Here is a 17,260-nt window from a genome sequence, read left to right as displayed (position 1 = left end):
AACCAAAAAACGGTCTTAGAGATAACTTTCAGTCATCGAGAAAACCATACTCGGACTCCAACGTTCACCTCAATCGAAAACAGTATAATGAACAGTATCGGTATTAAAGTAAATGAAGCTAAGGTTAATTATAGCTAAAGTCAAACGTTATCATTGCTCCAGAGTAAAATAATAAGAGCACCATTTTGGAAATTAAACCAAAAATGGTATGTATAAGTGAAATAGATATTAGTCAATTAATGCCGTCACAAGGAGTTGAGATCAATATGAGTTTTATCTTCAATAACATTTTTTTTCAGATACAAGAAGACATGTAGCATGTTTACTAGAACCATTATAACCTCGATTCAAATAAGTGTTTAAGAGGTCATTATTAAAGTCGATCAGTGAGCCTTATTGGAGGAAGTGCACACTTACTTTATATTGTTATGTTTCGTTTCAAGACGACGACCAGAAGGCTCTAGTTTATTCAGTTTTAGTTTTTCTCATGGTTGGAGACTTTGCTTCAAGTATTTTTAATTACATAGAGTAATAAACGGTTGTACTAATTAAAAAATATGTATTTATACTACATTTTGTTATGGTAAACATCAAATAATGCTTTGGTGAACAATAACAACAACAACAACCAAAAAAAGACAAACAAACAGCTAACCAAACAAGCAAACAAACACACAAGCTTGTACTTCGTAATCAGTAAAATCTCATAATGGAAAAAAATAACCGGGACTCCAAACAAACATCTGTCATCATCATCATCATCATCATCATCATCATTATCATCATCATCATCATCTTGCATCACTCCACAAGGACTATACTCGCAATTGGCTGAAACCGTATATGTATATATATATATATACATACGCAGTAGGCAGGACTGACATTTTTTTCAAAAATAAAAGGTCCACTAGTTATAATTATTTTAAAAAGGTTAACAACATCTCCATGTTACTTATATTCTGTATGCTGACTGGCCAGGGCTGATTGGAGAGCATCCAGACTGGTCTGGTCAACAACGATTTGGAGCATCTTGTTCCAAAGCACGATGGTTGCAGGAAATAAACTGTTTTGGTAGATGGAAGTACGAGCTTTGGATGAACCGTCGTTGATAGCGCCCTCTAATAGACTTAGCATTGACACTTTATGTTCAGACGCAGTCATGTTTCACGTTGGACCATTTCTAGTTGGTTGATGTGACACTCAGAGTGCGGGGACAAGACAGATGAAGCGTATTCAACAGAAGGTCGAACGTACGTCTTGAACGCATTAGATTTATCACTTGTAGGGCTCGATCGCATGTTTCGCCTGATAAAGGACATGGTGGAATCGGCTTCTTTGGTGATGTTATCGATGTGGGTTTTTTTCCAAGAGATGTTGGAAGAAATGGTAACTCCAAGCTATTTGGCATGATCTGCGGTGTTAAGTACTTTGCTGAGGTTTTTGGGATAGGTTTCCTTTTTGTACAGATGATGCCAATGATTCTCCCAGGATTGGAAACTATCAAAGTCATGTTGAAGCTGGCGTGAATCGTCAGGGCAACGCATGATTCTAAAAAGGAGGCAACCATCGGCGAAGAGACGAGCCGTAGATTGGACTTTGGAAGGTAGATCATTGATCAGGAAAAAGGGGCCAAGGGCGTTTCCCTAAGGGACTCCTGAGGTGAAAAGCAAGGTAGCCGAGGACAATAACCTGTTGTGCACGAGAGAAAGTTTTCAATCCATTTTTTTCCCAACTTTATCGAATTCTTTGGAGAAGTCAAGCAGAACAGCGTCAATTTGATGGTTGTTATCTTCTCCTTTGGCTAGGTCATTTATGGTTATCAAGAGTTGAATGTCGCAAGACCAATTTTTCTGAACCCATGTTAATAGTCAGAGGGGATGTTGTGCGTCAAAGTGAGACATGATGTTACTTAAGAAAATGTGTTCCAACACCTTGCCTGAGACTGATGTTAAAGAGATACATATAGGTCTCTAGTAAGATATGGTAAGGATTTCCCTTTTTGAAGACAGGTGAGACAAGAGCGGTTTTCCAATCAAGTGGGATCTGACCTTGGTCCAGAGACAGTTGAACAAGTTCTGCCAGGCCTGGAGACAACTTTATTGAGGCAAGTTAAAGTAGTCTAGTGGATATCTTGTCTGGGCCTGGAGCCTTGTGTGGTTTAAGGTTCGACAGAAGCTTCTTGGCGCCCTTGAGTGTGACATATTTAGGGTATAGAGTTGGCAGACGGCTTGGTGAAAGAGTAGGACGTTAAGCCATGTCTTCTTTTGTGAAGACAGAGGTGAACTGGTCATTAATATATTCAGATTTCTGTTTATCATCGCTGTTTGACAACCCGTCCTTTTTGAGTGAAGGCACACCAAAGTTGTCTTTCTTCCTGGAGTTGATATACATGTAGTTCCAGAAGACTTTTGGGTTATGTTTGTCTGGCTTGAGCATATTTGATATGTGTGCATCGTGGACGGACCTGCCTATATAGGCGCTGGGCTTTCCTTTTAATGTTTTTATGTTTGGACCAGTCAGATTGGAAATAAGAGTTCTTGGCACGCGGGAATCATCGTCGTTCAGCCTGGTTTGTCGCCTTATATCCCGGTTAATCCACGGCTGTTTTAATCTTTGGGTGATTTGGCAATGTGGGACTTCATCTTCAATTATCTTTTTGCAGCCGTCCATGTTTTCAGACCCGATGTAGTTAATGTCTTAGGTGGGGTTGATGTTTTGTAGTAAGGTCTTCTGATAGGGCTATGCGTATATTTCTTTAATGGGATTGATGTTGCCCCCCCCCCCCCCCCCCCACTCACACACACACTCACATGTGCATGGTACGCTTTGCCGGTTTATGCCGTGTGGCACACATGTTGGTGTAAACAATATTGCATGGTGGTCGCTTATCCCTGGGGTTGCTGTGCAGCGGTTGACAAGATGTGGTCAATTTGTAAGGAAAATGTGAAGTATGTTGTCGCCTCTTGTAGGGAAGTCAACAATTTGTGTCAGGCCTAGTTCAGGTTCTAGGAGAAGAAATTGTTTATTTATGGCCTTTGTGTATTGGTGTCCATTGGTGGAGTTGTTTAACCAGTAAATATCTGGTAGATTGAAGTCACCCACAATGCAAATAGTAGCGTACTTATTTCTTGCAAATGTGTGAGATGGCTTGGAATAGATGTTTTGAATATTCTTCGTGATGATTAGTTGGTCTGTATGCTGAGCCGATGACAAGAGTCTCTTTATTGATACATTCAATTTTCGGGAATAGGTTGTCACATGCAGGAGCGTTGACTTCGACTGGTTCACTGACAATGTTGTCCTTAATAAGAATGAGACTCCCACACACCATAACCGTCAGGTCCATCCTTTACGGTGAATGGTGTAGCTGCTGTTAGATGGAAGATTTTCACCGTCGTAGATTGTTGTGTTTAGCCACGTTTCACAGCCACTTATGATTTTACAGTTGACAGATTCAAGACAGTTCCCGAAGCTTGCTTTCTTTTTTTTTTAGCTGGTGACACTTTGAATATTTAGGTTGGCTAGTCTGATGCTGTTGGTACGTGGTTTGTGCTTGAAACCCCTTTTTGGGACTTGAGCATGTCGGTGGGAAGGTTTCGGTACTGGAGGTGCTGTTAGTTGACCTGGAAAAACTGGATATGTCTGATATGTTGACGCTGGATATGCTCTCACGGTCCATCACTGCAGTTCCACCGGGATTTATTATAAAGATAAAATTCTCTCTTTTTTCCCAATAAAAGATTCCCCCAAATACTTCCCACATTTTCCAGAAGGGGAAGTTATTGCTCCAATGTGTTTAACATTTTTGTAGTAGTAGGTGGCCTTCTTATTCGATAATGTTTTCTACCATTCTTTCAAATCAATGTTATTTCCCTTGTTTCCAAATTCGCCATGACGATATTTAAAGAATGGATTTGACATTTAATATTTGATAGAGCTAAATGTCAAACATTAAAAGTGAAAACATTGTTTTTTATACGGTAAGCTTACTTATATATTGTTGAAATTTCATTGATTTTTGTTGGTAGTTACCAAATCGAACTACGTAGTTGCCGAAGTTGCCTTAGAGTTGGTGTAAAAAGTAGCTACAATAATGAGCGACCAGGGATACCTTTTTATTATTTTGACATTTCTTATGTATCCCTGTAACGCTACAACTCTCTACCATTTAACACCGGGCGAAATAATATATAGTAATGTTATGCATCGATGTTAAATAATAATGACAAAATTGTTCAATACATACGCGACAGTGATCTAAACTGGATTGAATTTGTCATTAGAGTCGTTATTTTCACATAAATATATTCTGGGTCACAAATACCGTTCTAAACTATACACAACTTGTCAGATTTTCCCCAGATTTACAGATATCGGGATACTTGATAAACAAACGACACATGTAAGTGTTTTATGATATCTGAACATGTTATTTGGCATAATGAGATGAATAACTATGTGTTTAATAGTAGACAATAGTATTTTCGTAGAAATTTAAATTTATAACAAAGATAATTTCAAAATTGTGGCCGCGAGGAATCTCTGCGCAGGGACCGTTCGCTACTTTTTGCTGGGATGGTGGACGTCACGAGTCTGCCATAGTAAAGAAATCGTCAAAAGACTCATTTACGGCAATTTAGGTGGACTAGTGTAAAAAGAGTAAATACCGGTCCTAAACACCATTGATTGGAAACTTGCTCGTTATTTTGAATGCTCGGAAGCAGTGAAATTACATACCTACCCATATCCGTGATTATATTTCAGCTGATAAAAAATTATGATACTAAACAAGTGCTCTAAGGGTTTGGGGTCATTATTCCTTAATTATTTTACTGGTAACAGGTACTACGTAGTATAATATATACCATACTGTACGTAGAATCAATGTTGTTCGTTTTATAAAATACATGGTTAATTCATGGTAATACTAGTACTGGTAGCATTTTGTATTGAACTGGAATCCCGAACCCTATTTAGTATAAATATTGAATAATACGTCCCGATTCAACTTGATTGTCATAAATTTCATTGCTATCTTGTCTGCTCTGGTCATTTTCCACAAAAAATAATTATTACACATGCCAATATATGCCTAATGAGACATACATAAATGTGTAGGCCTGTTATGGTAGAGGTTGGGTTAAATCTATGTAACTGGGTAATCAATATGTTTATATCAGCATTATACTGTCTCGCTATAGAGCTAGCTTTTATAGCTATGTTGTAGAGTGTCCCCCTGCAGAGCAAGAGGTCGTGGGTTCGAACCCCTACAGGTGCACATAGAAAATTGAGCAGTCTGTTATATTTGGTGCCCAACAAGGGACGTGTGTTGCATGATAAGCCTCAAGGTAATTTCTAATTGATATGTTTATAGCGGCACTTATACTGTCTCGCTAAAGAACTAGCTTTTATAGCAACGTGGTAGAGTGTCCGCCTGCAAAGGTAGAGGTTGTGGGTTCGAACCCCGACAGGTACACATAGGAATTTGTGCAGTCTGTTACATCTATATTTATGGAAGCGTTTCCTGTAATTATTTACTTATTTAGACAAATAGTAACATATTTCTTGGCATTGTATGCCTAAAATCCTGTGCAAGCAAGAATTATTATTCTTTCCATAATATTAATAATTCATGCAATAATAAAAACAAAATTTAAACTTTATTCATAAATGTAGAGTGAGCCAGTAACTTGGGAATGCTTTCGAAAGTTTGTGCATATCACACCCTAACATATACTGCGTTTTAAATGCACTTCAGACTAAGCTTAGTCGTTTCTCTAGATCGATCATGTATGAAATAAAGACCTCAACCTCAGGGGAATAAACTTAAGGGCTTTTCCAGGTCATCCTAGGATATTACACACTTAACGTAGTTACAAAAAGTAGTGTTTTTTGTGATCTCATTACTGACTTGTGACATGGAATTATTTAAAAACTGTTTGTTTTCTTTCAGATTTTATGGCTTATCTGCTAATCTGTGTGAAGAAAGAGAACACTATTCTTCACCATGGGATTTACAGCCGTGACTTAGCTCCTGTAAAGTTTGATAATTCATCAGTTGGAATTGCCTTGCGTCATGATCCTTGTTTTGACTGGGCTCAGTACTTTGTCATGTGTTATAAAATTATAAGTGTTCCAAATGAACATTACAGGCCGAAATTTTGGATTGGGTCCATTCCTTCTGCAGCAGAAAATAATAAGGAGGCTTATCAGTGTGTGTGCACTGCCGGTTATGAGAGCTCATTTGTGAAATGTGATTATTGCACCAGACAAAGTAGAACAATTGAAGTTCCAACCCTGTCTTTCATTTCCATTGATGCTCAATATGTGCTGAATGTTGACCTTCCAGCAGATATAGCTTATCATAGCTTTCAGGCATTTTCTTCTTCCTATGTGTTTAGGAAAAGTTTTGTAAACTTTATTCAACAGTATTACCAACGTTCGTGGATTGATTGTCGGGACTGTGTGTGCTCATGTGAGGAAGTGAGGACGACGTGTGAACTTACTCTTAATATCCCTCATCTCATACAAGTTTTGGTTCAACCTTCTGAAGAAAGACTCTGCCATGCATGGTAAACTGAATGTCTTCTTCTTTTTCTTCTTATGATTTAAAAATATTGGGTAGATTCTTTAGACCTTGAGTCAGTAACGTGATTTATATAAACATCATGTTGTTAACTTTTAAACATGAAATAGTTGAGATGATGTGCTCATACATGTATATTTAAATAAAACAAGTATAGCTGAAACAGATGTCTCATACTTTTTAACAAAACTGCAGACTACAAGTGTAGTCATATAAAACTTGAGTCATTGATGTACAAAAAGAAGGGTTATCATGTTATGTAAAACAATGCTTGAATTTAATAGAAGCTTCTTGCAAACTGATGTCGCTACACTGTATAACTGGTTATGTAAATTGACAAACATTTTTGCTCCGTTTAAAACAAATTTTTAGTCATATTAACCTTATGAGGTAAATGCATAATTCATTTTTTCTAAAATCTAACTGAATATTGTTTAATAATTCACGAATGTACAGTCCTGGAGTTAACTTGTTAAATAAAACGAAATATGAAATATATGGTATAGATAGTTATTAATGTACTTATATCGGTATAACTTATCTAACAAAAAAACACCCAGACATATGTTAACATCCACAGGTGTAAGAGGTTGCAGTGTTTGGGAAATAAGCGACTCATCCTTGAAGAGACAATGGCCTGGCTGTCCACGCTCGGTGGTGGATTCTCCGCTCTTGGAGACTATTTTATGAGCTTCGTGAGTCTGCTAGAATTTCTTTATGATTGCCATATTTCCTCAAGAAAGTTTCTGAAGATATATCCTTGATCATACATGCTCTTATGTGATAATCACCTTCCCAAATACACAAAGGTGTACATGAATTCATATTTTATGTACTGCATAATCATTGAACCTACAAGCTGTAATTTTGTAACTTTTGACCTCAACCAAAGCTTAAGCTAATGCTATTCCTATGCTTTATGGTAGATACGATATAATGCTGGCTTGCAAAATCAAAGTGAATAAAGTGTTATATAAGATTAAACAAATACTATTTTAAGGCACATAAGGTAAGGGAATAATTCCACACATTCTCGATATCTACATTTATTGTATATTTCTCAATTAAATTACAGTCAGAGTTAGCTGGCCGCTTGTCTCAGACCCAACTGCAGATTGCCACGGAGATGGGAGATCCTGTGCTAGCCTCCAAGTGTCGTCTCTTCTATGCCCTTAGTCTGATGCAGCTTGGGCCTCTGAGGCAGAGTAAACACATAATCAGGTAGGCTCATGCAACTTGGGCCTCTGAGGCACAGTAAACGATCAGGTAGGCTGATGCAGCGTGGACCTCTGAGGCACAGTATACACATGCGATCAGGTAGGCTGATGCAGCATGGGCCTCTGAGGCACAGTAAACAATCAGGTAGGCTGATGCAGCGTGGGCCTCTGAGGCACAGTAAACACATGCGATCAGGTAGGCTGGTGCAGCATGAGCCTCTGAGGCACAGTAAACACATGTGATCAGGTAGGCTGATGCAGCGTGGGCCTCCGAGAAACAGTAAACACATGATCAGGTAGGCTGATGCAGCGTGGGGAGGCACAGTAAGCACATGATCAGGTAAGCTGATGCAGCATGGGCCTCTGAGGCACAGTAAGCACATGATCAGGTAAGCTGATGCAGCATGGGCCTCTGAGGCACAGTAAACACATGATCAGGTAGGCTGATGCAGCGTGGGCCTCTGAGGCACAGTAAACACATGACCAGGTAGGCTGATGCAGTGTGGGCCTCTGAGGCACAGTTAACACATGATCAGGTAGGCTGATGCAGCATGAGCCTCAGAGGCACAGTAAACACATGATCAGGTAAGCTGATGCAGCATGGGCCTCTGAGGCACAGTAAACACATGATCAGGTAAGCTGATGCAGAGTGGGCCTCTGCGGCACAGTAAACAAATGATCAGGTAGGGTGATGCAGCTTGGGCCTCTGAGGCACAGTAAACACATGATCAGGTAGGCTGATGCAGCGTGGGCCCCTGAGGCACAGTAAACACATGATCAGGTAGGCTGATGCAGCGTGAGCCTCAGAGGCACAGTAAACACATGATCAGGAAGGCTGATGCAGCATGGGCCCGTGAGGCACAGTAAACACATGATCAGGTAGGCTGATGCAGAGTGAGCCCCTGAGGCACAGTAAACACATGATCAGGTAGGCTGATGCAGCGTGGGCCTCTGAGGCACAGTAAACACATGATCAGGTAGGCTGATGCAGCGTGGGCCCCTGAGGCACAGTAAACACATGATCAGGTAGGCTGATGCAGCGTGGGCCCCTGGGGCACAGTAAACACATGATCAGGTAGGCTGATGCAGCGAGGGCCCCTGAGGCACAGTAAACATATGATCAGGTAGGCTGATGCAGCATGAGCCTCAGAGGCACAGTAAACACATGATCAGGAAGGCTGATGCAGCATGGGCCCGTGAGGCACAGTAAGCACATGATCAGGTAGGCTGATGCAGTGTGAGCCCCTGAGGCACAGTAAACACATGATCAGGTGGGCTGATGCAGCGTGGGCCCCTGAGGCACAGTTAACACATGATCAGGTAGGCTGATGCAGCATGAGCCTCAGAGGCACAGTAAACACATGATCAGGTAGGCTCAGGTAGACTGATGCAGAGTGGGCCTCTGCGGCACAGTAAACAAATGATCAGGTAGGGTGATGCAGCTTGGGCCTCTGAGGCACAGTAAACACATGATCAGGTAGGCTGATGCAGCGTGGGCCCCTGAGGCACAGTAAACACATGATCAGGTAGGCTGATGCAGCGTGAGCCTCAGAGGCACAGTAAACACATGATCAGGTAGGCTGATGCAGCGTGAGCCTCAGAGGCACAGTAAACACATGATCAGGTGGGCTGATGCAGCGTGGGCCCCTGAGGCACAGTAAACACATGATCAGGTAGGCTGATGCAGCGTGGGCCCCTGGGGCACAGTAAACACATGATCAGGTAGGCTGATGCAGCGAGGGCCCCTGAGGCACAGTAAACATATGATCAGGTAGGCTGATGCAGCATGGGCCCGTGAGGCACAGTAAACAAATGATCAGGTAGGCTGATGCAGCGTGGGCCCCTGGGGCACAGTAAACACATGATCAGGTAGGCTGATGCAGCGAGGGCCCCTGAGGCACAGTAAACAAATGATCAGGAAGGCTGATGCAGCATGGGCCCGTGAGGCACAGTAAACACATGATCAGGTAGGCTGATGCAGCGTGGGCCCCTGGGGCACAGTAAACATATGATCAGGTAGGCTGATGCAGCGAGGGCCCCTGAGGCACAGTAAACAAATGATCGGGAAGGCTGATGCAGCATGGGCCCGTGAGGCACAGTAAACACATGATCAGGTAGGCTGATGCAGTGTGAGCCCCTGAGGCACAGTAAACACATGATCAGGTAGGCTGATGCAGCGTGGGCCTCTGAGGCACAGTAAACACATGATCAGGAAGGCTGATGCAGCGTGGGCCCCTGAGGCACAGTAAACACATGATCAGGTAGGCTGATGCAGCGTGGGCCCCTGGGGCACAGTAAACACATGATCAGGTAGGCTGATGCAGCGAGGGCCCCTGAGGCACAGTAAACATATGATCAGGTAGGCTGATGCAGCATGAGCCTCAGAGGCACAGTAAACACATGATCAGGAAGGCTGATGCAGCATGGGCCCCTGAGGCACAGTAAACACATGATCAGGTAGGCTGATGCAGTGTGAGCCCCTGAGGCACAGTAAACACATGACCAGGTAGGCTGATGCAGAGTGAGCCTCAGAGGCACAGTAAACACATGATCAGGTAGGCTGATGCAGCGTGGGCCCCTGGGGCACAGTAAACACATGATCAGGTAGGCTGATGCAGCGAGGGCCCCTGAGGCACAGTAAACATATGATCAGGTAGGCTGATGCAGCATGAGCCTCAGAGGCACAGTAAACACATGATCAGGAAGGCTGATGCAGCATGGGCCCGTGAGGCACAGTAAGCACATGATCAGGTAGGCTGATGCAGTGTGAGCCCCTGAGGCACAGTAAACACATGATCAGGTGGGCTGATGCAGCGTGGGCCCCTGAGGCACAGTTAACACATGATCAGGTAGGCTGATGCAGCATGAGCCTCAGAGGCACAGTAAACACATGATCAGGTAGGCTCAGGTAGACTGATGCAGAGTGGGCCTCTGCGGCACAGTAAACAAATGATCAGGTAGGGTGATGCAGCTTGGGCCTCTGAGGCACAGTAAACACATGATCAGGTAGGCTGATGCAGCGTGGGCCCCTGAGGCACAGTAAACACATGATCAGGTAGGCTGATGCAGCGTGAGCCCCTGAGGCACAGTAAACACATGATCAGGTAGGCTGATGCAGCGTGAGCCTCAGAGGCACAGTAAACACATGATCAGGTGGGCTGATGCAGCGTGGGCCCCTGAGGCACAGTAAACACATGATCAGGTAGGCTGATGCAGCGTGGGCCCCTGGGGCACAGTAAACACATGATCAGGTAGGCTGATGCAGCGTGGGCCCCTGAGGCACAGTAAACATATGATCAGGTAGGCTGATGCAGCATGGGCCCGTGAGGCACAGTAAACAAATGATCAGGTAGGCTGATGCAGCGTGGGCCCCTGGGGCACAGTAAACACATGATCAGGTAGGCTGATGCAGCGAGGGCCCCTGAGGCACAGTAAACAAATGATCAGGAAGGCTGATGCAGCATGGGCCCGTGAGGCACAGTAAACACATGATCAGGTAGGCTGATGCAGCGTGGGCCCCTGGGGCACAGTAAACATATGATCAGGTAGGCTGATGCAGCGAGGGCCCCTGAGGCACAGTAAACAAATGATCGGGAAGGCTGATGCAGCATGGGCCCGTGAGGCACAGTAAACACATGATCAGGTAGGCTGATGCAGTGTGAGCCCCTGAGGCACAGTAAACACATGATCAGGTAGGCTGATGCAGCGTGGGCCTCTGAGGCACAGTAAACACATGATCAGGTAGGCTGATGCAGCGTGGGCCCCTGAGGCACAGTAAACACATGATCAGGTAGGCTGATGCAGCGTGGGCCCCTGGGGCACAGTAAACACATGATCAGGTAGGCTGATGCAGCGAGGGCCCCTGAGGCATAGTAAACATATGATCAGGTAGGCTGATGCAGCATGAGCCTCAGAGGCACAGTAAACACATGATCAGGAAGGCTGATGCAGCATGGGCCCGTGAGGCACAGTAAACACATGATCAGGTAGGCTGATGCAGTGTGAGCCCCTGAGGCACAGTAAACACATGACCAGGTAGGCTGATGCAGAGTGAGCCTCAGAGGCACAGTAAACACATGATCAGGTGGGCTGATGCAGCGTGAGCCCCTGAGGCACAGTAAACACATGATCAGGTAGGCTGATGCAGCGTGAGCCCCTGAGGCACAGTAAACACATGACCAGGTAGGCTGATGCAGCATGGGCCTCTGAGGCACAGTAAACACATGATCAGGTAAGCTGATGCAGCGTGAGCCTCAGAGGCACAGTAAACACATGACCAGGTAGGCTGATGCAGCATGGGCCCCTGAGGCACAGTAAACACATGATCAGGTAAGCTGATGCAGCGTGAGCCTCAGAGGCACAGTAAACACATGATCAGGTGGGCTGATGCAGCGTGGGCCTCCGAGAAACAGTAAACACATGATCAGGTAGGCTGATGCAGCATGGGCCCCTGGGGCACAGGAAACACATGATCAGGTAAGCTGATGCAGCGTGAGCCTCAGAGGCACAGTAAACACATGATCAGGTAGGCTGATGCAGCATGGGCCTCTGAGGCACAGTAAACACATGATCAGGTAGGCTCAGGTAGACTGATGCAGAGTGGGCCTCTGCGGCACAGTAAACAAATGATCAGGTAGGCTGATGCAGCATGAGCCTCAGAGGCACAGTAAACACATGATCATGATGATGTTTACAAAATCAAGCAAAGCAGAATTCAAAATGTCATATCTTTCGCTAGTTTTGATAGATTATTAGATTGTAGATTGCTACTTAATAAGTTTATTCATTATGTATCGAACCAAGACTTTTCATTTTTAAAGGGATTCCCATTTACTGGTATATTTATTTTTTTAGAATATTTAATACATATTTCATCAATATAATTTATCATAGGGCTTTTAAAAGGAATGGAAACATTTTGAGTCATGCTTTGCTGAAATAGGTAAAATGAGTAATGGTGGATTAAATGGCTGAAGTCAGGCGCCAATTTCTCGAAATATCTTCAGCTTTAGCCAAAAGTAATTGGGTTAAAGGAAATAATTAAGCATATGAAAATAGTTTACCATGACTATCTTGAATATAACTTCTTTTAAATGTCTCAGACTCATTAAAATGAGAAGATTACCAGTAAACAATTTATACCAGAACAAAAGTAGTTCAGCTTGATTCTGGTATAAACGACTCAAAGATGCACTCTTACTTCCAAATAAGATTTAACACAATTAAAAAAATTGTTTAAATATACCTAACAGGATGAATAAATGTCGAAAACAATGGTTCTTATGACAGATACTGAGTTAAATTTGGAAGGAATGGATTGAAAACACAGTATATCTATCTTATGAGACAATAGTGGATCACAGTAAATATTTAAGCATTTACCAATCATTTAATTTTTTTTGCATTTACCGCTATAAAATACATGGTTACAATCATGTTATCAATTATTGATATTTTCCATAAATGCATTATTTTGTAAGAAGTTAAAGATTTATCATTCAAGATTTATCTTTGTCATACATGTGTATATATTGATTTTGAATAAGAGAGTCGTTATAAGATTTTTTGAAAAATTGAGTCTCAGTACCGTCTCACCATCGTTACTTATACATGTAGTACAGTCCTTGAATGATTACAATGACCTAATATTGCCTGGTTATGCTTTCAGACAGGAGTACATACTTGCCACACAGTCTAAGTACAGGGACCAGAAGCTGGTGGATATGTGTAAGGGAATGTGGGCCAAGCTACAATACTTCTACTCTCTCAGGAAAACCAGGGCCAAGCTGCCATCCTCATGTAGTCATAATGGGGTCAGTCCGACCCATAGGCCTTTACCATAATGACATTCTAGTGGGAGACACAAGAATAACAATCTCATGTTCTCCATTGACACATTGTTTAAAAAAGAATGACACCAACTATGCAAGTCAGAGATATTTTATATTTGTAAGAAAAATGTTTTTATTAGTTGTTTATGGTTGCAAGCAGTTAAGTAATCAATGATATGAAAAAGGTTCTTGTAAATTGTACCTCTAAACAGCAATAATAACATACAGAATAAAGAAAATTCTTTAGTAAACAGGGCAAGTTACACCAGGGCAAGTTACATTGCGGGCAAGTTACACCATTTCGGAAGTGACTACTTGTGTTACCTGTGTTTTTCTGTTTTTCATACAGGGAATCAAAGTATGGTTATATCATAACAGTCTATTGGCTACTTTCTGTCTTTATAGGTTTTGACGCTGAATGGTTTTGATTTAAAATATGTGCTAAACATGCTGGATTTTGTTTACATTTACACCATATTGTTTGTACTCTTACATCAGATGTGGTTACTTTATGGAATACGTATTGCGTAACTGGTTATGTTCAACCAGTTTTTTATTTTTCTGATAAGAAACATGTCATTTTTTTTAACGTTGTTTAATGTTTATAACACAAGTGGAACGTTCCATATATGGGGTTGGGGGTTATGAAACACTATATATCAGTGTTATTTGTGTGCAAATTGGTCAATTAACTATAGAAAACAAAGAAAAATTATTTAGCAGTCTTTAACTTTTAGTACAGTGATAATAAAACCAGTATTCAATAATAAACTTCTATAAGTGCATTTTTGTGTCGCCTGAAAAGACGACATATAGGGGTTACTTTTGTCGGCGGCGGCGGCGGCGGCGGCGGCGTCCGCGTCCCATTTTCGCTTGTCCGGGGTATATCTCCTAAACTATTAGTGGTATCAACTTGAAACTTCATATGTACATAGATCTAATTGAGGGCAAGTGCAGTGCACAAGAACTGTTGCTCTTGCTTCCATATTTTTTAGAGTTATTGCCCTTTGTTATTTTTCATGCTTAAAGTTTTGTCCGGGGCATATCTTGTACAATATAAGAGTTATCAACTTGAAACTTCATATGTAGATAGATCTCATGGAGGGCAAGTGCAGTGCACAATAACAGTAACTCTTGCTTTCTTAGTTTTAAAATTATTGCCCTTTGTTAATTTTCATGCTTAAAGTTTTGTCCGGGGCATATCTTGAAGAATATAAGAGGTATCAACTTGAAACTTCATAGCTAGATAGATCTCATTGAGCGCAAGTGCAGTGCACAATAACAGTAACTCTTGCTTTCTTAGTTTTAAAGTTATTGCCCTTTGTTAATTTTCATGCTTAAAGTTTTGTCCGGGGCATATCTTGAAGAATATAAGAGGTATCAACTTGAAACTTCATAGCTAGATAGATCTCATTGAGGGCAAGTGCAGTGCACAAGAACCGTTGCTCTTGCTGCCATATTTTTAGAGTTATTGCCCTTTGTTAATTTTCTTGCTTAAAGTTTTGTCCGTGCCATATCTCGTAAACTATAGGAGGTTTCAACCTGAAACTTATTCCATAGGTATATCTGATTGAGGGTTCAAATGCCACCTACACTTGAAAGTTAAATGGCAACATCATTGTCTATAAATGAATAAAATGCCAATCTAACAGCTATAATGTCGACAGTAAATAATTCGTCAGGCGACACATCCGACTCGTGGAGTTCTAGTTAACCTAATGATTATTCTTTGCGGCCTGCAACACTTTTCATAAGTAAAGATTTTTATTTATTTGTATATTTTGTTTTATATGTGTCAATAAGAGCTTCAGAATCATCAGAATATATGACCAGCCTTTATAAAATGTATAGATAATCATAAGCACTGATGTTGCCATTTTATCCACTTTAAATAGAATTGATTGTGAAGATGTTTTTTATCCACTATAACGGTGATACCCTTACAATGGGTATAAAAGGGCAATTATATAAAGGGTCAGTTATATAAAGAGTATTTCTGCTGCATACATCTGTGTAATGCTCAAGACTATCAGGACATTTTATGTTTTGTTTATGCTAGATATTTTTAGCTTGTTTGTCTTTTGCTGAAAAGGGTTGGGGTATTTGGATAGCCTGGGCTTCGTTGTCATCGATGGCGTGAACTTTAACCTTGGCCATCAATCAAAAAGTGTTCAACATATTCAAAAGAAGCATGGTTTACATGTTGCCAGAGAGAATGCACACACATTCAGCGAGGCCCATAACCCTGGCTTTAATAATTGATATGTTATTTTCAACTGTAAGCCCTCCATACTACTCTAGGTTTTTTTTTTAATTTAGAGTCTCATCACACCTTATTCCTGCCAAGAAAACCTCACTTATTCAAATTGTATATTTGACCTAAATTTGGCCTCGGGGAAGAATGATCAACAACTTGGGAAAAAGGCACTGAAATTTTCACATGTTTCTTGCCTTTTCATTCAGAAATCTATTTTGCCCACCTGCACCACTCCATGTTCAATCTGGATGTGATATTAAAAATAATTTCATTCTGGGATTAAGATTGTTGTTGTTGTTGTTGTTCTTCTTCTTCTTCTTCTTCTTCGTTAATGGCTAACCGTCAAATATGACTATTATGGCCATGCGTGGGTGGTTAAAATAGAGTAAGAATGTCAAGTCACCCGGCTACAGGCTACTCAATTCACCCAGGTGGGCTTAACATGTGATCAAGAATAGTGCAAAACCTAAATTAGCCTGAAATGCAACAACTTCATCATGCAGACCTAGTATGTACATAGTGAAAAGAATACGAATGTTAGTGCTGTTAAAAGATTAAAATATATATCTGTACTGTCTAAGGGATGTGTGGCAAAGAAGCCAGTGCTGCCCTAAATGCAATGGCAGTGTCAACAATAAGTGAGTGTTTCCTTCATATTTTCTGCTTTATTTCTTATGTTTAAAATGAAGTTTCTGATTTAAGTATGAAATAATGGGTAGGTGGTTCCATTTTTATAGAATTTGAATTTAAATCATTGGAGTTTTAATGGTAGCCTTTTTTCTTTGATTTTTTCCGCCTAATTTCTTCTTTTGTCCTAAATATCACTCATGCTGTACTGATGTGATACAGATAAATATGCATTGTCAAGGTTGTTTGCCTGCATTTTTTCTCTCATGTTTTGACTCATCTTCAAAAAACATAACAATCAGTGATTATTTAAATGAATAAATATACAGTAAACGATGGTCAGTACAGTTCTTATGTTTTAGAGAATTCAGTGTGTTTGTAAACCTCTTTTTCAGCATGAAATACTATGATTTTGTTTATGGATGTTGTACTTCTGTTACCGAAAATTTCAACATTGAATGTTATTTTTGATTTGATAATTAAACAAGTGCTCTTAAAATATGCATACAAGTTGTTTTTATTTGAACTTGAATCACCAAACCCAGCATACTTACCACAACCCAGCCACAATTACCCCAATGCGACCTAGCCACACTTGGCTCATTTAGTATCTAACATGTAATGTTACCAAAGTTACCTTTTCAATGAGCTTTCCTCTTTTTCAGAAGGTCCATTTCTATTACAATTTGAAATCATATGGTTCTGTACAAGCGTGTAAATACTAGATTTGCCCTTGTCT

At 41.2% G+C, this 17,260-nt stretch overlaps 1 protein-coding gene across 3 annotated transcripts; it reads left to right on the top strand.

Moving 5' to 3' along the window:
- The first annotated feature begins 3,876 nt into the window (after positions 1-3,876).
- Positions 3,877-17,022, top strand: LOC128231430 (uncharacterized protein F58A4.6-like). 3 transcript variants are annotated; one of them, XM_052944247.1, is made up of 6 exons: positions 3,897-3,983; positions 5,231-5,351; positions 5,957-6,575; positions 7,170-7,284; positions 7,665-7,810; positions 13,475-17,022. In XM_052944247.1, exons 1-6 carry the CDS (start codon positions 3,945-3,947, stop codon positions 13,647-13,649), a joined length of 1,215 nt encoding a protein of 404 aa, XP_052800207.1. In that variant the 5' UTR covers positions 3,897-3,944; the 3' UTR covers positions 13,650-17,022. The 3 variants fall into 3 exon arrangements, with proteins under 3 accessions (XP_052800208.1, XP_052800207.1, XP_052800209.1); XM_052944249.1 differs by having other exon boundaries at positions 3,912-3,983; positions 5,220-5,351; XM_052944248.1 differs by lacking the exon at positions 5,231-5,351 and having other exon boundaries at positions 3,877-3,983.
- The last annotated feature ends 238 nt before the right edge of the window (positions 17,023-17,260 follow it).

Source organism: Mya arenaria, chromosome 4, assembly GCF_026914265.1.
Source record: "Mya arenaria isolate MELC-2E11 chromosome 4, ASM2691426v1".
In the NCBI taxonomy this organism is placed as follows: domain Eukaryota; kingdom Metazoa; phylum Mollusca; class Bivalvia; order Myida; family Myidae; genus Mya; species Mya arenaria.
Note: the sequence above shows the minus strand (reverse complement) of the source record. Positions and strands in the feature narration are given on the sequence as shown.

What these genes read in the sequence shown, in the direction of transcription:
- LOC128231430 (XM_052944247.1), top strand. Translation starts at nt 3,945, where the DNA reads ATGTCAAACATTAAAAGTGAAAACATTGTTTTTTATACG. An exon ending in AAAACATTGTTTTTTATACG is followed by an intron (nt 3,984 to 5,230) that starts GTAAGCTTACTT and finishes GCTATGTTGTAG; the next exon opens with AGTGTCCCCCTGCAGAGCAA. An exon ending in GTTGCATGATAAGCCTCAAG is followed by an intron (nt 5,352 to 5,956) that starts GTAATTTCTAAT and finishes GTTTTCTTTCAG; the next exon opens with ATTTTATGGCTTATCTGCTA.